Source organism: Alligator mississippiensis, chromosome 7, assembly GCF_030867095.1.
Source record: "Alligator mississippiensis isolate rAllMis1 chromosome 7, rAllMis1, whole genome shotgun sequence".
Classification (NCBI taxonomy): Eukaryota; Metazoa; Chordata; order Crocodylia; family Alligatoridae; genus Alligator; species Alligator mississippiensis.
In genome coordinates, this window is record NC_081830.1 from 28,463,153 (window position 1) to 28,489,587 (window position 26,435).

Genomic DNA, 26,435 nt, shown 5'->3' on the forward strand with positions numbered 1-26,435 from the left:
AGCCCCTTCATTGCTTACTGGAAAAAGGAGTTTAGTGGAAGTGGACTTGCCAGCACAACAAAGCCTTCCAGGGTGTCAAGAAGTTGCTGACATCAGACTTTGTCTTTGTTCACTATGATGAGCAGAAGCCACTGACCATTACTTGTGATGCCTTGCTGTTTGGTATTGGCACTGTCTGCAGTCACACATTGCCTGATGGCATGGACGCACCCGTTGCTTTTTAGTCAAGAGCAATGACTTCAACCAAAAGGAACTATGCACAGATTGATAAAGAAGCATTGGCAAACATTGCAGGAGTTGAAAAATTCCACAATCACGTTTATGGCTGCAAATTCAAAATCTGAACGGACAACAAACCCCTTCTTGGAATATTTACTATGGACAAACCAACTCCTCCTAATTTGTCTCCCCAAATGCAACACTGGAGCATCATGCTAAATGCATATGACTATACACTTATGTACAAATCTGGGAAAATGATTGCAAATGCTGATGCATTGAGCTGCCTGCCACTACAAATACCTGATTGTGCTACTCCTCTTCCCGCAGAAGTCCTCATGCTGGAATCCATGAGAGAAGCCCCTCTTCAAGCTGGTCAGATAACGAGGATGACTGCAAAAGACCCTATCCTTACCCATGTCCTCAACTGGGTGTGGAGGGGCTGGCCCTCAGACAAATTGGCTGAGGAATTTTCATCACATCAGCATGAGCTATCTGCCCACAACAGTGTTGCTTCTTGTGGGGAAATTGTGTCGTAATTCCAGAAGCAGGATGCCAAATACTAACAACACTGCACACAGCACACCCAGACATTGTAAGGATAAAAGCACTGGCTAGAAGTTATGTGTGGTGGCCAGGTATGGACAATGATATAGAGAGGGTTGTGAGGAAGCGGAGCATTTGTCAAGCAACTCATCATAATTCACCAAGGGAGCACAGCATTTGTCAAGCAACTCATCGTAATTCACCAAAGGCACCAGTATTCCCTTCGGAAATATCAAAGGAACCCTGGTCACACATTCCAATAGATTTTGCTGGCCCTTTTCAAGGTAAGAACTTCTTAATTGTTGTTGACTTGTACTCAAAATGGCTTGAAGTGATTACTGTCTCAACTCTTAAATCAACTGCCAATATAACAGCTCTCCATCAGCTGTTTGCAGCCCATGGGGAGCCCAACACTATCGTTTCCGATAATGGCAGTGCATTCACCTCAGCAGAGTTCCAAGATTTTGCCAGCTGTGACCTCATTCGAACTGTTACCATTATACCTCACAGGCCACAGGCCAATGGGCAAGCTGAGCGAATGGTGCAGACTACAAAAGATGTATTGAAAAGGATTATTATAGGAGACTCGCCTACCAAACTGGTCAATCACAGCTCCCCATCACAGCCTGCCTCTCTTCAAGGAGGTGCAGCCATGCCCATTGTCTCAGGTCCCTGCACTTCTGAACCAGGTGTTTGTGGCCTCTCACAGAACTGACCAGCAGGTTCTACATCACTTAAGCTGCAATGTTTCAATGGATCTAACAAATCAGAGGGCAGAATTTTAAAGGTATTTTAACATGCACTGAGCAGAATTTTGACCCAAAGCTTTGAACTTAAAACTTCTTTTTCTTTAAATTTTGAGATTTAACTAAAAACCCTAACTCTTAAAAGCTTTCTGAAGCACTTTCAGCCAGGCATCTTTATAAAAGTATTTTTATTTCGTGTTTTATTTTTCCCCCCTCTTAAACTGAGGATCAATAAATTTGGGTGAATTGAAAATTAAGAAGTGCCTTGTATTCAAAGGAATACAGGTAGTACTTTACCTCCCTGCCCATGACTCCAATAAAACCCACTTTGGTGACACTTTGGATTCTATTGCACCAATGGATGCCCAAAGTGCAGAGTGCAACCAACCCTTAATTACCTGACTAAAGGTTAGATATGATTTTTCTTGCTCTCCCTGCCTTTCCCTGCCCACCTCCTTTGCCCTCCCAACCTGTCCAGGGCAATAATGATTCCATGCATTACAGGAGTAGGAGTGCCTTCCAGACAAATCTACCTAGGTCCATATCAGGAGCACTTGCACAGCCTTGCACTGACAGGGGAAAATCATTCCTAAACTTTATTCAGGTACCTCAGGTTGGGTCACTTGGGTTGCTCAAGTGGTAAAGTAGAAATCTGCCCTTATTCTTGTGCTATATGGATGTGACTCCAATAAGCTCTACATTAACACAAGGTTTCTAATGAGACATCAAATTAATGGAAAACAAAATAAAACTGAGGCTGAACCATGTCAAACAAAATTCTCTCTCATGGAAAAAGAAATATATAAGGGAGAAGGTATAGGAAAATTAATTATTTTGCCATCTACAGAATCCTGCTGGCATCTACTCTGGAGATGATTTCAAATTCATCCATGGCTCAACTAGTCAACAAAGATATTTTTTGTGCTTTCTGATTTCAGTAATCTATCGTGTGCATGTTTTATGAATGCCTGGATTTGTAGAATTTGCATGTGATAATGTTCACAATCTTAATTACATGATTTGGTGCAGAGCTTTAAAAATAAGCTTGTAAAACAAAGTGCTCCTCTTGCAGCTGTTTGAGCTGTGCTTCTTTTGACATAATCAAATTAACTAAATTAAATGACTTAATTATAGACTGAGATCAGTTGGTCAACAAATTCATAAAGTATACGCATACTCCATGCCCATTTCAACTTTTTGCCCTAGTGTAACCTTTCTGACAGACACTGGATGAAAGTAACAAGGACTGGGTTCAAACTTCATAACTTGTTACTCTGACTTGACCCCAACCCAGAATACTGGAAAAATATTATTTACCTGGGAGTTCAAAACTGAACAAGCTTCCCCACACAAAAATGACAATAAGCTGAAACAGGTTTTTGTTACAGGGGAAAAGCAAACAAAAAAAAATACTTAACTATTAAACATTAACTGAAACCCCAACAGCTGAGAGTGTCTCAGTCATTGGGCAGCCAACCCAGGGGAGCTACCACATAGCCCACTCTTGCTGGAAGTGGAGGCTGAGCCAGGGCTGCCAGCCAGTGCCTCTACCACCTACTCCAGGCAAAGTAGCATATGCATACTAGGGAGACCTGAGCAAGAGTTTTAAAGGTAATAAGCTGATGATGAACAGGTTTAGGTTAGCGATCAGAAGGCAATATTTTACAGTTAGGGTGGCCAAAATCTGGAACCAACTTCCAAGGGAAGTGGTCCTCACCCCTACCTTGGACAAATTCAAGAGGCAGTTGGATGATCACCTGTCTGGGGTCTTGTGAACCCAGCATTCATTCCTGCCTGTGGCAGGGGGTCAGGCTACACGATCTGATCAGGTCCCTCCTAACCCTAGCTACTATGAAACTATGAGAGTTGCCACTGCTCTGCTGCTGGGGATCATTACTTCACCACCAGGCTTGTTCCCACTCCATCACCACTGTGGTTCACTGCCAGTCCTCTGCATATTGTCTATGCAACACCAGCGCTTTCAGACCCTCCCCTACTCAACTGCAGGCTCAGGAATCTCAGCTCCTTTAAACATAGCAAGTTTCACATTTCTACCAATGGACATAACTAACCCCAGAATCTATTGCTTCTCTTTCCCTGATACAGTGGCCTCTCCCTTCCCTGCTGGGCCATTAACACCACCACACTGGGGTCTCTGCTGGGCTCCAGAAGGCTGGGAGCAGCAAGGAGACTGGGGGCAGGCACAGCAGGAGGCAGCAGTTGCAGATGGCACAGCAGTCCATGCTAGCTGGAGTTACAGCCCAAGCTCAAACACACACTGATCTGACAAAGGGGCAGGCAGTGCCACTCATAACACTCACCCTGCCCAAACACTGGTGCTCTGCAGCAGGGGGAATGCTCACTCTTAGCAAGGGGGACTGAAGTCTCAGTCTTAGAGTCCTCAACCCCTTCCCTCTCCCTTGGTGATCCGTCTCTCCAAGCTGAAGTAGGGGCCGCAGAGACTGTGGGCAGACTGGAGCTTTGTGCCATTTGTTGGGTGAGAAAGACCTGTCAAAATGTAATGGTGTCAAAAATAAGGGGGTGGTGATGCCCCTGGAGTCCCTTCAGTCCTTGCTGTCTTTGAGCAATCATCCCTAGACTTCCCTGCCATGCCATGATGTTTTGTTATCTGTGTAAAGGAGGCTGCCCCAGAACTTCCCAAGCTGATCTGCCTCTAATGACAACCAGATGCCCACAGTAGCTGCCTTAATGGCTCGTGGCATGGTTCCTTTCCACCCCTACATCATGCTGCAAGCCAGTTCATAGATTCAAAGACACTAGGGCTGGAAGGGACCTCAGAAGATCATCGAATCCAGCCCCCTGCCCTAGGGTCAGGAAGTCAGCTGGGGTCACAGGATCTCAGGAAGATAAATGTCCAATTGACTCTTAAATAAGTCCAGAATACTTATAGGAAGCCACCAGGTCTCCGCTGAGCCTGCACTATCCCTGGCTGAAGTGTCCCATAGCTCTCAGCCTCTCATTATAAAGCCTATTTTTCTGCCTCTGATGAAGGTTTGGCTCTCCTCTCGACTCTCTCAAGCTTCTCCACATCCTTTTTAAATTGTGGAGCCCAGAATTGGGTACAGTACTCCAACTGCAGCCTCACCAAGGCTGAGTACACCAGGAGGATGACATCCTGGGATTTGCTAGAGAAGCACCTATGGAAGCAAGCCAGAGTTTTACTTGCTTTGCTGGCTGCAACATCACAGTGGTGGCTCATATTCATCTTGTGGTCAATCAAGACCCCCAAGATCCTTTTGGCCATGGTGCTAGCACTGTCGAGCTGTGGACGCTTCACCCTAAAGTTTGGTGTCATCAGCAAACTTTGCTGGTCCGCTTCTGATCCCAGTATCCCCATCGTTAATGTAGATGTTGAAAAGATAAGTCCCAAGGACAGAGCTTTGGGGGACCGCACTGGTCATGGCGCACCACAATGATTGACTTCTGTCAACTACCACGCTCTGGGTCCAAACTTGGAGCCAATCCCCAGCCAGCAGATTGTGATGTAGCTGAGGCTGCACTTGGCCAGTTTTCCTATGAGATGATCATGGGATACCAGCTCAAAGGCTTTTTTTAAATCAAGATATATGACATCAATCTCTTCTCCCTTGTCCAGGTGATATGTCACCTGGTCATAGAAGAAGATGCGATTGGTCAGGCAAGACCTACTCACAACCAACCCATGCTGGCTATCCCTCAGGAAGTTGTCTTTAGCCAGTTTGTCAAGAATGGTCTCTTTGATGATTTTTTCCAAGATCTTCCCTGGGATAGAGGTCAGGATGATGGCCTGTAGTTCCCCGGATCTACTTTCCTCCCTTTCTTGTAGATAGGTACCACATTGGCCTTCTTCCAATCTTTGGGCACTTGGCCTGAGCACCATGAGTTCTCAAAGATCCATGCCAATGGCAGAGCTATCATGCTTGCCACCTCCTTAAGTACTCTTGGGTGTAAGCTGTCTGGGCCAGCTGACTGAAGGTGTCCAGCCTCTCCAGGTGTTCCTTCACATAGTCAACATTGATGAAGGGTAACAGTTCTCCCTCACCCTGGATGTCCCGTACCATATTGAGCAGGTCCGTCTCTTGGGGCTGGTGAAAAACTGATGCAAAATACCTGTTAAGCAGGTTGGCTTTTTCCTGGGCATTGGTTACCAGTTGACCCATCTTGTTTAGCAGGGGTCCAATGTTACCCTGGCTTTTTCTCTGCCTCCCCACATATCTAAAAAAGGACTTTTTATTATCCTTGATATGTGTAGATAGCTGGAGTTCAGTCGCAGCCTTGGCTTTCCTGGTTCACTCCCTACTTGGTCCTGCCCAAAGGAGATGACCTCATGACCGACTTAAATATAGAAGGAAGTCTGGGCAACAGTGACCATGAAACCATCATGTTCACTTTCCAACATAAGGCAGACAAATTGGATAGCAGAGTTGAAGTCTTGGACTTGAAAAATGAACATTTCAACAAACTTAGGTCACTAGTACGGCAAGTGCTGCAGGACCAGGGATGGAAGGTGAAAGATGTGCACAAAGGGTAGTTGCTCCTTAAGGACACAATCCTTGAAGCACAAAGGAAGTCCATTCCCATGCAGAGAAAAGCTAACAGAAGGGCTGCGAAGCCCTCATGGCTAAACAGGGAAATCACAGGCCTCTTAGGAAAGAAGAAAGAGGCTTAAAACACTGGACGCTCAGTGCAGGCCCCAAGGAGAACTATTCCACAACAGCCCACATTTGCAGGGAACAGATAAGAAAGGCTAAAGCGGCAACCAAACTTAGATTTGCAATGGCAGTTAAAGACAACAAAAAGTCCTTCTTTAGGTACATAGAGAACAAAAGGAAAACAAATGAAAATATGGGGCCTTTACTCAACAACACAGGAGAGCTACTTACTGGTACCCAGGAGAAAGCTGAACTCCTGAATGACTACTTTGCCTCAGTCTTTCACTGGACAAAGGGAAAAACCATGCCAGGTAGAGAAGAGGGTGAGCATGGTAGGAATAATTACCTTCCTATTATTGCTATAGAACTGGTGTATGACCAATTTTAAATATTAGACATATACAAGTCAGCAGGACTGGATGATCTTCATCCGAGAGTGCTGAAGAGATTGTGGAACCCCTGGCAAAACTCTTGCACAACTCATGGTGCTCTGGAGAAGTCCCTGAGGACTGGAAGAGGGCCAATTCATAGATTCATAGATGTTAGGGTCAGAAGGGATGTCAATAGATCATCGACTCCAACCCCCTGTATAGGCAGGAAAGAGTGCTGGGTCTAGATGACCCCAGCTAGATGCTTATCTAACCTCCTCTTGAAGATCCAAGGGTAGGGGAGAGCACCACCTCCCTTGGCAGCCCGTTCCAGACCTTGGCCACTCGAACTGTGAAGAAGTTCCTCCTAATGTCCAATCTAAATCTGCTCTCTGCTAGCTTGTGGCCATTATTTCTTGTAACCCCTGGGGGCGCCTTGGTGAATAAATACTCACCAATTCCCTTCTGTGCCCCCGTGATGAACTTATAGGCAGCCACAAGGTCGCCTCTCAACCTTCTCTTGCGGAGGCTGAAAAGGTCCAGTTTCTCTAGTCTCTCCTCGTAGGGCTTGGTCTGCAAGCCCTTAACCATACAAGTGGCCCTTCTCTGGACCCTCTCCAGGCTATCCGCATCCCTCTTGAAGTGCGGTGCCCAGAATTGCACGCAGTACTCCAACTGCAGTCTGACCAGCACCCGATAGAGGGGAAGTATCACCTCCTTGGATCTATTTGTCATGCATCTGCTGATGCACGATAAAGTGCCATTGGCTTTTCTGATGGCTTCGTCACACTGCCAACTCATGTTCATCTTGGAGTTCACTAGGACTCCAAGATCCCTTTCCACTTCTGTGCCACCCAGCAGGTCATTCCCTAGGCTGTAGGTGTGCTGGACATTTTTCCTCCTTAGGTGCAGCACTTTGCACTTCTCCTTGTTGAATTGCATTCTATTATTTTCTGCCCACTTGTCCAACCTGTCCAGATCTGCCTGCAGCTGTTCCCTGCCCTCCGGCATGTCCACTTCTCCCCATAGCTTTGTGTCATCTGCAAACTTGGACAGAGTACATTTCACTCCCTCGTCCAAGTCGCTGATGAAGACATTGAAGAGTATCAGTCCAAGGACCAAGCCCTGTGGGACCCCACTGCCCACATCCTTCCAGGTCGAAACCGACCCATTCACCACGACTCTCTGGGTGCGACCCTCTAGCCAATTCGCCACCCACCGGACTGTGTAGTTATCCAAGTCACAGCCTCTTAACTTGTTCACCAGTATGGGGTGGGATACCATATCGAAGGCCTTCCTGAAGTCTAAGTATACAACATCCACCCCTCCTCCTGTGTCCAGGCATTTTGTAACCTGGTCATAAAAAGAGACTAGATTAGTCAGGCATGATCTGCCTGCTACGAACTCGTGCTGGTTTCCCCTCAGTATAATTTGTCCTGCCGGGCTCTCGCAAATGTGAGTCTTGATAATTTTTTCAAAGATTTTGCCAAGGATGGAGGTGAGACTCACTGGCCCATAGTTTCCCGGGTCCTCCTTCCTCCCCTTCTTGAAAATGGGGACCACATTGGCCCTTTACCATGTTGTGTTCAATGTTGGACAATGTTGGACAATGTTGTGTCCATCCACAAGAAGGGCAGGAGGGAGGACCCAGGTAACTACAGGCCAATCAGCCTAACTTCCGTTCTAGGGAAAATCCTAGAAAATTTCATCAAGAAGTCTATCTGTGATAAGCTTGCAGAAGGGAAGATTCAGAATGACAGCCAGCATGGCTTCATCACAGGCAGGTCTTGCCTTACCAACCTCATCTTCTTCTATGACCAGGTAACTCACCACCTGGACATGAAAGAGCAGGCTGACATCATATACCTTGATTTCAAAAAGCCTTTTGATCTATTATTCCATGATGTCCGCATGACAAAATTGGACGATCATGGGCTTAACTCTGAGACAATCAGGTGGGTGAGAAACTGACTGCAGGATAGGACCCAGAGAGTCATAGTGAATGGATCTGCATCATGCTGACGAGAAGTGGGCAGCAGTGTGCGACACGGGTCAGTGCTCAGTCCAGTACTGTTCAACATCTTTATTAATGATTTGAATGGTGGGGTGAAGAGCTCACTGGCCAAGTTCACAGATGACACCAAGTTATGGGGGAGCGTGGTCACACGTGAAGATAAGCTACAGATACAGGCAGATCGAGATAGGCTAGCAAGTTGGGCAGATGGGAACCTGATGAAGTTCAACGTCCAGAAATGTAAAGTGCCCCACCTCGGGACAAGCAACTTCCAACAAGCCTACAGGCTTGGCAGCACCAAACTGACTAGCATCGTGAATGAAAGGGACCTGGGGGTAATAATAGACCACAGTATGAATATGAGCCGGCAGTTCAATGCTATAGCCAGTATGGCAACTAATACTCTGGCATGCGTCAATCAATGCATCTCCAGCAAAACTGAGGAGGAGATTCTTCTACTCTACTAAGCACTGGTGGGACCACAGTTGGAGTACTGCATCCAGTTCTGCACACCACTCTTTAAAAAGGACGTAGACAAGCTTGAGAGAGTCACAAGAAGAGCCACCTGTATGATCAGAGTCTTACCCAGCAAGCCATATGGGAAAAGGCTGAGGGATCTGGGACTCTTCAGCCTGAGGAAAAGAAAGCTGAGACGGGACCTGGTAGCAGCTTAACGCTACACTAGGGGAGTCTGTCAAGGGCTCGGTGAGCAACTGTTCACCAGGGCACCCAAGGGGAAAACCAGGAGTAATGGCACAAACTCCTGGAAGATTGATTCAGGCTCAAAATTAGGAGAAAGTTCTCCACAGTCAGGGTGTCCAGACTGTAGAATAAGCTCCCTCCAGAGGTGGTGCAATCACCTACCATGGAAATCTTCAAAAGGAGACTAGACAGTTACTCTGCCAGTGTCACTGACCCCCAATTATCTTTCCTGCTTGGTGCAGGGGGTTGGACCCGATGATCTTCCAAGGTCCCTTCTGGCCTAAAAATCTATGAATCTATGAAAGGCTCGATGTCTAGTCGGCATTCGGTATCAAGTGGAGTGCCCCAGGGTTTGGTCCTGGGGGCAGGGGCAGTTTTGTTCACTATTTTCATTAACAATCTCAAAATTAGGTTGGATTGCCCACTAAGCAAGGTCATGGATGATACCAAGCTGCAGGGTTTAGTAGGCATGTAGGAGGGTAGGGCAAGGATTCAGTGACCTAGATCAATTGGAGGCCTGGGCCAAAAGAAAGCTCATGAAGTTCAACAAAGACAAGTAAAACGTCCTGCATTTAGGATGGAAGAATCCCATGTACTGGTACAGGACGGGGGCTGACTGGCTGGGTAGAAGCACTGCAGAAAAGGACTGGGGGGGTTCCAGTAGACAATAAGATGGATATGAATCAACAGCATGGCCTTGTTGCCATGAAAGCTAAGAACATATAGGTAGTCCTCAGACTTGCAATGAAATTGGTTCCTGAAAACCAGATCTCAGGCCACATGCCCCCCCGCATGCCCTCCCACACCAGAAGTGGGAGCAGGGGCAGGAAACATCAGTTGAGCCACCAGACAAGCAGTGCACAGTGGTGGGGGCCACCACCCCACACTACCCATGCCCACCCAGCCCCAGCTGGGCAATGCTTGCCCCAGCCCTGGTCCCATCCCCAGCCCAGTCCTTTCCTCACCTCAGGAGATGTTGACCTCCCCCCTCCCCCCCGCACTCCTTTCCCTTCTCTGTCCCCTTTCAGCACTTACCAGCTGCATACAGTATTGACCATCATAAAGACAAAACCCACATCAGAATGGTGAAATAGGGTGTCAATTTATAAATGTTGTAAATGACGTTCATCACAACTCAAAAAGTTGTAAGTCGAGGACTGCCTGTACTGGGCAGCATTAGTAGGAAGGTTGCTAGCAGATTGATGGAGATAACTAATCCCTTCTATTTTGCACTGGTGAGGCCACATCTGGAGTGTGTACTACTGTGTGTCTACTTTTGGGCCTCCCATTATAGAAAGGATGTGGACAAATAGGAAAGAGTACAGCAGAGAGCAACAAAAATGGTTAGGGGACTGTGGCACATGAGATCCAAGGAGAGGCTGAGGTAACTGGACTGATTTAGTCTACAAAAGAGAAGACTGAGGGGGGCTTTGATAGCATCCTTCAGCTCCCTGAAGGCGTGTTCCCAAGAGGATGGAGCTCGACTGTTCTCAGTGGTGGCAGATGACAGAACAAGAAGCGATGGGCTCCAGTTGCAGCAAGGGAAGTTTAGGTTATGTATGAGCACAAACATTCTCACTAAGATGGTGGTAAAACACTGGAACAGGTTACCCAGATAATCTCCATCTTTGGAGGTTTTTAAGACCTGGGATGACAAAGATTGAGCAGGGCTGATAAAGTGGGGGTGGTCCTGCTTGGGCACAGGGATGGACTACATGATTTCCTGGGGTCCCTCCCAACTCTAGTATTCTATGACTCTATGATTCTATGAACATCATATCCAGCATGTCCGGAACAACATGTGCCCATCCAAACAGAGGGTCCTACCACATAATTGAGCATTGCTTTCAATTTAGTCACAAATTACTTTGATGTTTTTATATAAATATAAATGTTTCACAGGCAACTTAACATGGCTTTGTTCATTAACACAGTATGGGAATAACCTACATATCGTGTAAACTTATCATGCAACTTTAGACTATCTTGACATGTGCCTAACTATATTTGCTGTAAGTAAATTGCCTAATTGGTGAAAATGGTCATTATTCCTATGACTGAAACCTTGAGAAGCTGCCCATCAACTATATATCCATGGATGACTGGCTACTGCACCAGGTACTAGATTTTAGTGTCTCAATCTCTTTGCTTTCCATAACAGTTAATTATTCAACATCTTTTTCACTGAACAAATGAAAACACATTTAACCTTCCTCTACATAAAATATTCATTGCAACACATGATAACTTCTGATTAGAGCACACAACTGTGCTCTAGCAGTTGCATCCTGATGCATCCAGCACAAACTGTGCAGATTGGCAAATGGCGTCATGTGCTCAATTGGCACAAAATGAACTGGTTTCTAAGCAGCATCTAGCTTTAGAAGCTATTGGTATCCTTTCTCAGGTTCAAAGTCTGACCAGCCAACCACCCATCCAATAAGAACAACTGGATTAATCTCCGTTTCTTACCTTCCCAAGGTAAGAAGGTACGAAACACAGACCTAGCTGGGTTACCTACCATGGGCTTGTTTCTGGGGTTTACTCCTCTTGGCTACTTTCCTATTTTCCCATGCTTTCTCAGGCATCAACACTCAAATCACATTGACCTTGGGTGCATACTAAAAGCCCGGAGGCATTTTGGCCCAGGTTATAATTCACAGATCAGTGTTTTCACTTTTTTTTCCCTAGAGGGACCTGTAGTCTGGCCACAGTTCATACTGACACTTCGTGCTTTTCAGACTGAATGTTATTAATTACATACTAACTTTAGCCTCTTTGAGCATCAGGGACAGCAACTTCAACAGCCGATCTGTGGAGTTTGTCCCTCACAATCTCTAGGTCCATACACTTAAAACTCCAGTGCCTGTATTATCTACTCCTAAACCTTGGCCAGTGCTATGTTCCTCTGACCTTCCTTTTGTAGCAAAACCTCCAGTTCTTCTTTTTTTTTTTTTTTTATGTATTTTAAAATGCATTCTCTCCCCTTTCCCAACCATTTCTGACTTTTTCTATCCCTCTCCATTCCCTATAGTTAAGTATAAGTGATCTCAGACTTAGGATAAGCTTTAAACATTTTTATTTTGGTAGCAAGTTTTTGGGTTTGGATATCCACTGTTTTATATTGTATTATTATTCAGTTTGTATTGATTTTTACTGTTGTATAGTGTATTATTATCATTTTTGTATTGATTTTTATTGTTTCATATGGATATTGTATGGTTTAGGCCTGTGTTTGTAAGTGAACCAAAGTCATGTCAAGTTTCCATTTTATATGTCAAGCCACCATCTTGTGTCCTCTGCCTGGGCATCCTATGTTGCAACAATATGATTCATTGTACCCCTCCCATGTAAATTGGCTCCGGGATGAATGAGAATGACTGGGAATGATTGAAATACAATGGTAGCAGACCTCTACTAAATGGCCTGTAATGACTGGGCCATCACCTCGCATTGATTCACCCAGGAACTACGGACCTCCCCCAGGAACAGAGACAAGACCAGCATTTGAAAGACAAAAGACCCTGCAAAACCAGCAACTCTCACCATTACAGACACCTGAAACTGCACATCCCTGAATGGAGCGCACATGCTCAGTACGCCAGGGGCCGACCCTTGCCTGGGCATGCCTCCTGTCACTAGGGTCACACAAGGTCTGCCCCTATAAAAAGGGGCTGTGAAGGCAGACCCAGTGAGACGTCCTCTCCATCTGGACCAGCACCATGCCACACCACCTATCCACCCAGAGGCCTTGCCTGGCAACCCCCTCTGGACAACACCTACTGGACAAGGATCCTTTTCCAGCCTGGATAGGTGGATATTACCTGTACACCTCCTCCTACAATTTGGACTATCTCTCTCTCTCTGTCCTCCTGGACTTCAGCAGACTTCAGCCACTGCACCAAGCCTCTCTAACCCCTGCTCCCATTGTGTGTGCATGTGCGTGTGCATGTGTGTACAAGGGAACCAATAAGACCCAAATCAAAGACAACAAGAAGTCCTTTTTCAAATACATAGCGGGGCAAAGAAGGTGCCAGGTAACATGGGGCCTCTGCAGGACACGCTAGGAAATCTGGTCATCTCACCTGACGGTAAAGCTGACATATTCAACAATTTCTTTGCCTCCGTATATCTGAGGAGGGACCCGGATATCTCCCCCACTGGCATCCCCAAGGGCCCTGTGGGTGGCACACCCAGGCCTAGGGTTAATGAGGACCTTGTCAGGGAACATCTGGAGGGACTAGATGTATTTAAATCCACAGGTCCTGATGATCTCCACCCCAGAGTGCTGAAGGAACAAGCAGGGGTCATTGCGGGACCTCTGGTGCAGCTCTACAAGCACTTATGGCACTCGGGCGATGTGCTGGAGAACTGGAAAAGGGCCAATGTGGTCCCCATCTTCAGAAAAGGGAGGAAGGAGGACCCAGGAAAGTATAGGCTCATGAGTCTTACCTCAGTCCTGGGGAAGCTTTTCAAAAGAATTATCCTGGCACATGTGCAGGAAGGGCCAGCGGGGGAGGTTATGCTCAGGGGCAACCAGCGTGGGTTCATTAGGGGCAGGTCTTGTCAAACTAACCTGGTGGCCTTCTATGACCAGGTAACCAAGTCCTTGGATACAGGTGTCGCTGTGGATATTGTCTTTCTGGACTTCAGGAAGGCCTTCGACACAGTCTCTCACCCCATTCTCAGTAAGAAACTAGGAGACAGTGGTGTTGATGCCCACACGGTCAGATGGGTCACTAACTGTCTGGAAGGCAGCACCTAGAGGGTGGTGGTGGTGGACGGGTCCTATTTGACCTGGAGGGATCTGGGCAGTGGGGTTCCCCAGGGCTCGGTCCTCGGGCCCGCACTCTTCAAAATCTTCATCAGTGACTTGGGCGAGGGGGTAGAAAGCACCCTGTTCAAATTTGCAGTTGACACTAAGATGTGGGGTGAAGAAGGTATGCTAGTAGGAAGGAACAGGCTGCAACTGGATCTAGACAGGTTACAGGGGTGGGCCGATGAGAACAGGATGGGGTTCAACACTGACAAATGCAGGGTAATGCACCTGGGGAGGAGGAGCCAGCAGCACACCTACAGGCTGGGGAACTCCCTTCTCGCCAGTGTCGAGACAGAAAAGGATCTTGGAGTCATCATTGATGCCACAATGAACATGGGCCAACAAAGTGGGGACGCTGTCAGGAAGACTAACCATATCTTGTCGTGAATCCACAGATGCATCTCAGGCAGGTCCAAGGAGGTGATCCTCCCCCTCTATGTGGCTCTGGTCAGGCCGCAGCTGGAGTACTGCATCCAGTTCTGGGCACCGCACTTCAGGAGGGAAGTGGCCAATATGGAGAGGGTCCAAAGAAGGGCCACCCACATGATCAGGGGTCAGCATGGCAGGCCCTACGAGGAGAGGCTGAAGGACCAGAACCTGTTCAGACTCCAAAAGAGAAGGCTGAGAGGGGATCTAGAGGCAGTCTACAAACTAGTCAAGGGGGACCAGCAGGCATTGGGAGAGTCCCTGTTCCCCTGAGCATGCCCATGAGTTACAAGAAACAATGGACACAAGCTAGCAGAGGGTAGTTTCAGGCTAGACAGTAGGAGGTGCTATTTCACTGTCAGGGCGGCTAGGACCTGGAACCAACTTCCAAGAGAAGTGGTGCTGGCTCCTACCCTGGGGGTCTTTAAAAAAAGGCTGGACAAACATCTGGCCAGGGTCATTTGACCCCAGTACTCTTTCCTGCCACGGCAGGGGGTCAGACTAGATGATCTCCTCAGGTCCCTTCCGACCCTATGAAACTATGAAACTATGAATAAGACACTGTGTCATGATCTCCCCTGTTCAGTAAAACCACTGTCATTTGCAACCCCGAGTTGGGTCATGTTTTACTAAATCCCAGTCCCTTCCTTATCTTGAATTCCAGCTTCATTCTCTCTCTCTGAGCTCTAGCACCGACCCCTCTCCACTAGTTTCCTGATCTCCTCTCAATTCCTACTGCCTTTTACCTGTGACTTTCTACTGCCTTTCTCTGCTTTCCCACTGCCCCTGCCACCTTTCAGTCTCTCCTGTTTCTTTTCCTATGATTTTCTGCTGTCTGGTTCTCTGTTTTCAGGCTTCCCCCGCACCTTTTGTAGTCATTCCTCCCCCGCAGCTTCCCAGCTCCTCGTGGCTGTCCTGCAGTTTTCTCCAGCAGCTGCAGCCTTCCTCCAGCTCCCAGCACCTACTGCCACTCCCAGCAACTTCTCTAGCTGTCCTGGAGCCATCCTCTGGCTCCCCCACACCCAGAACCCCTCTTTAACACCCACACTTTCCCTTAGTCCCATTTTTCCTCTCCCCACCTACCTTTTCAGGTCCCCTGTAGCTCTGGCTCCAGTTCCAGCCTCTGTGCGGGCATCGCTCCCCTGTTCTGTAGGCTTTGGACATTGTCTTTTAATCAATTAAGATCAATTAACCTAAAGTTACCCCCGAGCCTCAGTTCTTCAGCCCAGCCCCCTCTAGTCTACCAGTTCTAATCCCAGTCCTGGTAACTTTCACTCCCTACACTTCTACTTTCTTACCTTAACCTTTCCCCAGGTATCCCAAGTACACCAAGTACATACATACATACACATCACAACACCCAACTTAGGAACTCACCTGTGTATATGTGTAGGTGGGTGGTATGTGTGTGAATTAGTGAATACACATATATATTCATATATAGATATCATTGTGTGTGAGTGTGGTATATGAATTAGTAATCCATGTATGTGTATTGGATGTGCAGGTGTTGGTAACTGGTAACTGATTCCATCTAAATTTGGTGTGTGTAGTGTGTATGGGCTTCAACTGGTGATAGTTGTGCATGAACCTAAGCTAGTTATTCTGAACATGTGTGTATCTGAGTTGCGTGTGTGTGGGGGGGGGGAGGTGTATGGCATTGTGTGCATGATATATGAATTAGTGATCTGTGTCTAACTTCTGGGGTGTACAGTGTATGCGCTTCAATTGGTGATGCATGTGCCTAGGCTGGTTTGAATGTGTATGTGCCTGAGCTGGTAGTGTGCATGTGTATGAACCTAACTGATTTGTGTGTGCAATTGTGTCACACCCTCCTGTCTAACAGCACAATATTGAGATCCTGAGACTTGGCCTGACCCCACAAGGCAACACTTTCAGGTTATGCCTACCAGTTATTATTTCCCCCCAGCTTTGAAAATGTTTTTCTAAAATTAAGAGAAGCTTACTACTCCCCCTAGATCAACTCCTGACCAGTCTAGACTGTGGGATTCCCTCCACATGCCAGTATATGGACTTAAAGACCATCCGCCTGGATGTCCATCTGTGTCTGCTGACACATAAGACATAGGCCACACTGGGCAAGGGGGAATAAGTGAGCAGGGAGGGTGCTGAGGACTGTGGCAAGGGGGCACTGAGGTGAGAGTCAGGGATCAGTCCCTGGCTCCCTTTTCTTACTACTCCTGAAATGCCCATTAGCCAGTGTCTCTCTCTTTCCTTTACTCTCCAGGCCCCACATATGTTGCTTCTTCCCACTGCCACTCCCCACCTGGCTTTGCCCCTCCAAGAACTCTCTGTTTTCTCTAGCCCCTTCTCCACTGGCTACTCTCTTCTCTCCTCCAACAGCATCTTCCTGGGGAAGAGAGGCCCTGGGGACATACAACTCAGTCTTGGGGGTAGAAATATCTGCTCTGCTGAAAAGTAACCAAGAGCTGTGGGTTATCTAAGGACGTGCACATGACAGAGCTGCCTGCTTGTGAGCCAGGCCCTGAGGGGCTGGGGCTTGGAGATTTGCCCTGCAAAAGTGAGTGAAAAAAAGGGGAGATGGCCTCGACCAGAAAGAAAGCAGCCCAAACAAGCAAATAAGGAACACTGCTGTAAACAAATCTGGTTCATCTACTTCCAGGACAGGATGAAGAATGGCCTAGAGCCCACTACACCACAATTCTGTTCTCCCCTGGCACATACACTGTGCTCTCCACATCATTCTCCAGTCCAGGTCCAAAGAGCTCCTGGTCTCAGGGTCAAGCAGGCAGGTAGCCAGAGAGAGAAAGAGGGGAGGAAAGGAAGTCATATGAACATGGGCCGACAATGCGAGGTCACAGTCAGTGGGGCCAACCATACCTTATCGTGCATCCACAGATGCATCTCAAGCAGGGCAAAGGAGGTGATCCTCCCCCTCTGTGTGACACTGGTCAGGCCACAGCTGGAGTACTGTGTTCAGTTCTGGGTGCCACACGTCAGGAGGGATATGGACAGCATTGAGGGCCCAGAGGAGGGCCACCCACATGGCCCGGGGACAGCAGGGCAGACCCTACGAAGAGAGGCTGCGGGACCTTAACCTGTTCAGCCTTCGCAAGAGAAGGCTGAGGGGGGACCTGGTGGCCATCTATAAACTCACCAGGGGGGACCAGCAGGGTTTGGGAGAGACCCTGTTCCCCCTAGCGCCCCCCAGGGTAACAAGGCATAATGGCCAAAAATTGTTAGAGAGTAGGTTTAGACTAGACATCCGAAGGCACTACTTCACAGTCAAGGCGGCTAGGATCTGGAACCAACTTCCAAGGGAAGTGGTGATGGCTCCTACCCTGGGGGTCTTTAAGAGGAGGCTTGATGTCTACCTGGCTGGGGTCATCTGAGCCCGGTTTTCTCTCCTGCCCAGGGCAGGGGGTCAGACTTGATGATCTACAAGGTCCCTTCCGATTCTACTTCTATGAATCTATGAATGAATACCCCAGGAGGACCTTTATGCCAGCTCAGTCTGATTGCTGTTGATTTGAAAGAGATAATATTTTTATAGCATTCATGCAGGGACATCTTTCTAGTGCCTCTCTTATTCTCTCCAGAATGGGTCCACAGAGCTGGGACTGACAACACATCTCTGTCACCAGGGAGAAGCTCACTACAGTCCTGAGTGATCTCCTAGCACCTTTCCTCCAGAGACATCAATGAGGAAGGGAAGCACCAGCCTCCTCCTCCTACAGAACTTCTGCCTTTTCTAAGATTCAATACCATTCCCTTCAATATAACTGCTAGAACAGTCCCAGCTCTTGAGCTTGGCAGAAAAGATTTCTAGGGTAGTAAAGATCCCAGGTCAGTTACCAATGTTAAGGCAAATTATTACCCAAATCCTTAGATTAGATGGCAGTGAAAAGGGCAGACCTGTAGAAACAAGATCATCTGAGGTGGTTTCAGAAATCTCAGAAAGAGACTGAGTTGCATGAAGCTGGGGGTGAGTCTTGCTTTCTGGTACCTGTCAGCTACGGAAGTGAAGGCATTGGAAAGCTTTTCAGTGTGTTATTCACTGAGTTGTGGATGAGAAAATGATGATAAAATGCAAAAGATTTTTCATTCAACTTCTCCATTCCATGCAAAAAGGCTTTTGGTGAGTAGGCATATGTTTACTCAACCTAGCAATTTTTTGTACTTTTAAACTTTGGTAATACAGCTGGTTCTATAATTTTAAATGAACATTCTTACTTTTTATTGAAAAGCTACATCGTATCAGCCAAACACTTTCTAATGTTGAAAACAAAAGTAAAACAAAACAAAAGGAAAATTTCTATATTAATTGAAAGGATAACATTTCAAAGACAAATACTTTATCATACCAAAAAAAAAACCTAGTGTTTTCCTTAAGTTCCATGGTTTTAATTTTCTTTTGGTTGTGTTTGGGGTTTAAGCATTTATTTATGTATGTTTCTATTTCTATTATGTAGGTTTCTATTTCCATAGTTGTGAAAAACCAGAAATTTCTGTAAACATATTTTTTTCATCATAAACCCAATATTCTGTTTTAAACAACTGCTGGAATTCGCAAAAACAAAATGTGTAGGCATATTGTGCAAGCCTCTGTGAATGTAACAAATAAAGGTGGGAAGGTGAGCTGAATGAGCCAGTCTTTATAAAGAACCCAGTCTTTCTTTTCTATTTACATGAGGTTGCTGTTTGCAGAGGCACCAAAGGAGTTTGAGGCACATTTCTCAAAGCATCTGAGTACATCAAGAGACAGGTAGGCACCAAGGGAGATTTTCAAAATCACTCTGGTTCCAGCCTTGGCTGATTTCATTCTTACTGAGCTGAGATTCCATAGACATTACTACAGGACACAGGTATTGCTTCTGTTTGGCTATGGTGCATATGCCACACTTGCTAAGAGGCCATCAGGTGAACTGTGCACTCATCCTTTTAAGTATTTCTTGAGTGTTTGGTCATACTGGAATTCACAGAGAATAAATATGCCCTAGTTCAATGAAAAATTGTTGAGTTTGGAGCACGAAAATAGTCTTACCGTGTCCCCCTGTTCGAACCTCTCAGTTTAAAGTATACCCATGTGCAGACTGGGAGCCACATTCCACCAAGCATAGCAAGGCTGAAAATAACACTTCATTCCAAAAGTAGAGCAGTGAATGACAAGAGACGCCATAAGATTTTGCTAATATTGTACCAAGGGCACTTTTCCCAATTATTATAAGGAGAAATTATATCTAGAAATAGGTTCATTGAAGAAAACTCCGAATTTCAATAGACTTGCTGTAGATTTGTAAAGTCGAGGTTTACGTAACTTTTGAAGGGCTCTAGTCACAATAAGCCCAAAGGGACTTGAAGCATTCTGCAATCTGTTTAGCCACTTTACTATTTCCTTCATCCATACACATCCTTTCCCTCCTGGCAGAGATGAGCTATGGAGTCTACAGGAGAGCAAAACCACACAGCCGTGACAGAATTCATCCTGCTGGGATTCAGGAGTGGTCCTGGGACTCAGGTGCTGCCTTTTGTGCTGTTCCTTGTGATTTACTTGACAACCGTGCTAGGGAACACCATCATGGTTCTCATCATTCGAATTGACCCTCACCTTCACACCCCCATGTATTTCTTCCTCATGAACCTGTCACTCCTAGACCTCTGCTACTCCTCAACCATTGCCCCCAAAGCCATGGCCATATTCCTACAAGGCAGCAAAACCATTTCCTACTATGGATGTGCTGCACAGTTCTTTTTTTTCGCTCTCTTTGTCGTCATAGAAGCCCTCATCCTGACAGCAATGGCATATGATCGATACATAGCCATCTGCAACCCACTCCTCTATCCTGTCACCATGTCCAAAAGGGTCTGTGTTCAGCTCATTGTTGCCTCCTATATCTGTGGTGGTGCACATTCTCTAGTGGAAACCAGCTTCACCTTTTCACTCAGCTACTGTGGGCCTAAAGAGATCAACCATTTCTTCTGTGATGGTCCCCCGCTACTAAACCTGTCCTGCAGCGACATTTACATCAATAAACTGGTAATGTTTGTTTTATCTGGCTTCATCATAGCGATCACCTCAGGAATCATTCTCATCTCCTACGCCTACATCATCTATGCCATTCTCAGGATTCGTTCAGCCAAGGGCAGGTCCAGGACCTTATCCACCTGCTCCTCCCACATGGTGGCTGTGGCTTTATTTTTTGCAACCGTTTCCTTTATGTATGCCCAGCCAAGTTCAATGTCTTCCCCACATCGGAGCAAGGTGGTGTCTGTGTTCTACACCCTTGTCATCCCCATGTTGAATCCCTTCATCTACAGCCTCAGGAACAAGGATGTGAAAAATGCTTTGAGGCGGATCATAGGTAGAAAAATTATTTCAAAATAAGCCTCTTCTGCGTTTATAGAGCTAAACTACAGTTCAGAGTGATAAAGTGGGTAGTAATTAATAATGATTTGCATGCATCTGCACATCCCTCTGCCTAATGTTCATTAGCCTCCAACACTCCCTCTATATTTATATCTACCTATGTTTTTAGGCCTCTCCTAACAATATGGTGTGTTATTATAAGAATGAGTGTTTTATTGTAGTAAGTCAACCCCATATTTTAAGTTTTTCTTTCAATTTTTAAATCCCCTTTTTTTTTAAGTGCATCTCACCCCAAACTGTAGTGACAAACAATGTTCCCTCTAAGGAGTAGTTGTCCATGAGCGCGCCACCTCGGTCCATGAGCGCGCCGCCTTGATCTGATGTGGGACACTTATCGAAAGGGGCTGGGGGCTGGAGGCCAGGGGCCGGAGCCAACAGGCTGGGGGCCAGAGGCTGGGGCTGGTGGCTGGAGACTGGGGCCGGGGGCTGAAGCCAAGAGGCTGGGGCCAGGGGCCAGAGGGTGGAGCTGGGGGCTGGAGGCTGGAGCCAGGGGCTGGAGTTGGGGGCCAGGTGCCACAGCCAGGGGCTGGAGCTGGGGGCTGGCACAGGCTACACCGGCTCCAGAGAAGTGCTCTGTTCCCCCGCATCAGGGCAGGAAGTGGAGCACTTTCCCGGAACCGGCAGAGCCCACGCCAGGCTCCCGCCCCAGCCTCCATCCCTGCCTTGCCTCACCTCGGGGAGGAGCCACTGCCTGCCCTGAGTGAGGCTCCGCTGGCTCTGGGACACTGTGGGATTCATAGATGTTAGGGTCGGAAGGGACCTCAATAGATCATCGAGTCCGACCCCCTGCATAAGCAGGAAAGAGTGCTGGGTCTAGATGACCCCAGCTAAATACTCATCTAACCTCCTCTTGAAGACCCCCAGGGTAGGGGAGAGCACCACCTCCCTTGGGAGCCCGTTCCAGACCCTGGCCACTCGAACTGTGAAGAAGTTCTTCCTAATGTCCAATCTAAATCTGCTCTCTGCCAGCTTGCGGCCATTGTTTCTTGTAACCCCCGGGGGCGCCTTGGTGAATAAATACTCACCAATTCCCTTCTGTGCCCCCGTGATGAACTTATAGGCAGTCACAAGGTCACCTCTCAACCTTCTCTTGCGGAGGCTGAAAAGGTCCAGGTTCTCTAGTCTCTCCTCGTAGGGCTTGGTCTGCAGGCCCTAAACTATATGAGTGGCCCTTCTCTGGACCCTCTCCAGGTTATCCGCATTCTTCTTGAAGTGTGGCGCAGAATTGCACGCAGCACTCCAACTGTGGTCTGACCAGCGCCCGATAGAGGGGAAGTATCACCTCCTTGGATCTATTCGTCATGCATCTGCTGATGCATGATAAAGTGCCATTAGCTTTTCTGATGGCTTCGTCACACTGCCGACTCATGTTCATCTTGGAGTCCACTAGGACTCCAAGATCCCTTTCCACTTCTGTGCCACCCAGCAGGTCATTCCATAGGCTGTAGGTGTGCTGGTCATTTTTTCTCCCTAGGTGCAGCACTTTGCTTTTCTCCTTCTTGAACTGCATCCTGTTGTTTTCTGCCCACTTGTCCAACCTATCCAGGTCTGCCTGCAGCTGTTCCCTGCCCTCCGGTGTGTCCACTTCTCCCCATAGCTTTGTGTCATCTGCAAACTTGGACAGAGTACATTTCACTCCCTCGTCCAAGTCACTGATGAAGACATTAAAGAGTATCGGTCCAAAGACCGAGCCCTGCGGGACCCCACTGCCCACACCCTTCCAGGTCAAAACCGACCCATCTACCACGACTCTCTGGGTGCGACCCTCCAGCCAATCTGCCACCCACCGGACTGTGTAGTCATCCAAGTCACAGCCTCTTAACTTGTTCACCAGTATGGGGTGGGATACCGCATCGAAGGCCTTCCTGAAGTCTAAGTATACGACATCCACCCTTCCTCCTGTGTCCAGGCGTTTCGTAACCTGGTCATAAAAAGAGACTAGATTGGTCAGGCACGATCTGCCTGCCACGAACCCGTGCTGGTTTCCCCTCAACATAATTTGTCCTGCCGGGCTCTGACAAATGTGAGCCTTGATAATTTTTTCAAAGACTTTGCCAAGGATGGAGGTGAGACTGACTGGCCTATAGTTGCCCGGGTCCTCCTTCCTCCCCTTTTTGAAAATGGGGACCACGTTGGCCCTTTTCCAGTCCTCCGGGACTTGGCCCGTGCGCCACGAGCGTTCGAATATTCCCGCCAGTGGCTGTGCAATGATGTCAGCCAGTGCCTTCAGCACCCTCGGATGGAGCTCATCCGGGCCTGCCGACTTAAAGGCATCCAGTTCTTCCAAGTGACTCTGCACCATCTCAGAGTCTACGCATGGAAGTCTGGCGCCTTGCTGCTGCCTCTCTACAACCCCAGTGAGAGACTTGTCGTGCCCCTCACTTAGGAACACTGAGGCAAAGTACTCATTGAGGAGTTCAGCCTTGTCCCCCCTGTCCGTCACCAATTGTTTCTGCCCATTTAGCAGGGGTCCTATTCCTCCCTGGGTCTTCCTTTTACTCCCTATATATCAAAAAAACAATTTCTTGTTGTCTTTTACTTGGGTTGCCATCCTCAGCTCCATGGTAGCTTTGGCCCGTCTAACTGCCTCCCTACAAGCACGAGCAGAGGAGGTATATTTGTCTTTGGTGATCTCTCCCTGTTTCCACTTTTTATGTGCTCCCCTTTTGTCCCTTAGGCTGCCCTGGATTTCTCTGGTCAGCCAGGGAAGCCTCCTGGCCCCTTTCCCTCTTTTGCCTCGCTCGGGGATCGTCTTGCTTTGTGCCCGAAGGATCGTTTCCTTTAGGCACAGCCACCCTTCTTGGGCTCCCATCACTTCAAAACTCCTACTCTGCAGTGCGTCCTTGACTAATCGCCTGAGTTCATTGAGATCAGCTTTCCTAAAGTCTAACACTTTCACCCTACTAGTTACCTTACCCACTCGACGTCTTATGTTGAATTCTATTATTAGGTGATCACTGTCTCCCAAATGGCTACCGATCTGGAGGTCCCCTACCATGTCATCCCCCATTGCCAATACCAGATCCAGTATGGCATTCCCCCTAGTGGGACTGTGCACCTCCTGTGTCAGGTGGAGGTCCTGTACATAGGTTAGAAACCTGCGTGAGCGGTGGGACTTTGCTGTCTGTGACTCCCAGCAGATGTCCAGGTAGTTTAGGTCCCCCATGACTACCACCTCTTTAGCTTTTATGGTCTCCAAGAGTTGCCTCAGGAGCCCCGAATCTCTTTCTTCCCCTTGACGTGGGGGTCTGTAGCATACCCCTACCACCAAATCCCTTTCTCCTTGCCCCCCATGATACACCCCCCAAGACCATACGGTGGAGTGGAGCAGTGTCCTGGAGCTGGCAGGGCATCACTTGAGGCAGGCAGTGGCTCCTCCCTGAGGCAAGGCAAGGCAGGGATGGAGGCTGGGGCGGGGGGCTGGCAGGGGATCCGCCAGCTCCAGCAAAGTGCTTTACTCCCCGGCCCTGATGTGGGGGAACAGACCACTTCTCCGGAGCTGGCGGAGCCTGTGCCAGGCTCCCGCCACTGCCTCTCTTGGTGCATGGCCTTGAAAAGATTATGCACAGCCACACTTCTAGTTGTACACAGCCGCGCACGCGTGCAACTTAGAGGGAACCTTGGTGACAAACTTCCTTGAACTTTAAGGAGCATTTGTTTTCTAAGCACAAATTTCACACCTGAAATCATCACACGACAATGGTGATCTAGGTTCTACAATCCAATTGTATTTCCCCTTCCCTGCTTGTGTTTGAGTGTGTGCATGTTTGTCCATCTCCTCTTAAGGGATGATCCCACAGCTAAACACCCTGCTATTTCATAAGGTGCATAAGAAAGGATTAGGAAAATTATTCGTCTTTCAAGGTGTATCTTGAATATCATTCATCAGAGTGATGAAGAATTAAGAGCTGTGCTCACGGGGCTGCTGCACTTTGTACATCCTGCATGTAACATAGCTCTTAACCAAATAATTTATCAACTCTACATCTGGCAATATGCGCAAAAAGTACTGTACTTCCTGCCCCATGAAGCCTGCATAAAACTGTTTATACTCTTCATATGAATACACAGACATCATTCATCTATCATTAGTACAATATAAAATACCTGATACAAGGAAAGAAAACCACAAACATAGCAAAGCCACTAGCAATAAATTCATTCCAAATCAATTCCAATTAAAAATAAGATACATTGTTAAAAATGAGAAAAAAATAACCGTTAAAAGCAGCTAGCAGAGAAAAGGTTAGTTTCTCCTGCTATGGCGGTCTTAAATCCATACTGGGTGCCCTTCTGATAGATGCTGCTTACTCACAAGTTAGTCAAATAGAAGCAAGGGGATGGAGGTTCATAGTCTGTGCTATGTTGTTTGCACTTTGACAGTGGTTCTCAGCCAATCTGGCACGGTACCCTGGGTTACCTTGTGATTTTTAAAAGGGTGCTATGTAATATTAGCACTATTAGATGTGCTAATATGATTCTCCACCTAGAGATAAATCTACATAAAACTAGATTCCCACTGAGATAAACCCAACAGGCAGGGCATATGCCTTCCCCTTCTCCCTCTCCTCTCCCCCCCCCCCCGAATGTGCAGGTTGACAGACCTTCAGGTAACTGGCCTGAAGCATTTAATTAGCAAGAATATTCAGCTGCATAAAAGTTCGCACCCATGCTAGATGGTGTGCCACAGCCTCATTACCCAAACTTTATGAGCCTCAAACTTGAACACAGGTCAGAGATTTGGACATAGACACAACTTTAAATGTTGTTTTTTTTTAAATACCTCTAGGTAGCAGGGGCTCATGAGTGCTGCAATGCTGGGGCACATGCAGCATCACTCAGAAGCACAGGGGGCTCTCCGGCACACTCAGCAGCAAACCCAGAAGTGAACCAGAAGCATTTCCATTCAAAATTCACATCCTGCGGGCAGTGGGCTGCAGGGCCCCCTGCACCTCCCTGGATTAGTGACTGGTGCCTCCTGGGTCTGGGGGCGGGCACCTGGGGTCATCCCGTGGCTGATCATTGAGCCAGGGAGCATGCAGGGCCCCCCAGCATGCTCCCTGGCAGACCCGAAAGTGGACAAGAAGTAGTTCTGGTCCACTTCTGGGTTTGCTGCCAAGCACATGGAGGATGCCGCTCCCCCCTGCACTCCTGTGGGATGTTCCATGCACCCCAGCATTGTAGTGTTCACAAGCTGTGCCTGCTACCTCAAGGTATGTAGAAAAACCATTTGAAACTGTGTCTATGTCCAAATTGCTGATTCTCCAAATCAGCATTAAATCTTCAGATTCTGATTCAGCCAAATTGAATCAGGAACAGTGATCTGAATCAACGAATTGAATCACTGTCCCCGATTCAGGCTGAATCCGAATTGAATAGGACCGTCTTCGCACACCCCTACGTAAGCATGGTTAAGTCCACAGCTGAATTGGCCATTTGGATCATGAGCTCTGCCATCTAGAAGATGCTGGCAGTATGGTTAGTGCACTTCTCCACTGCAGGGCTTCTTATACCTGGATTTTTCTGTACTGGAT

General features: G+C 47.5%; 1 protein-coding gene across 1 annotated transcript in view; it reads left to right on the forward strand.

The window, feature by feature from the left end:
- LOC102575466 (olfactory receptor 5G9-like) overlaps positions 1 to 20,859 on the forward strand; it is a 72,056-nt gene extending 51,197 nt beyond the window's left edge. The window contains exon 3 of the mRNA XM_059731823.1: positions 19,928 to 20,859. Coding sequence (XP_059587806.1) covers positions 19,928 to 20,859 — 932 coding nt within the window. The remainder of the gene's footprint in view (positions 1 to 19,927) is intronic.
- The last annotated feature ends 5,576 nt before the right edge of the window (positions 20,860 to 26,435 follow it).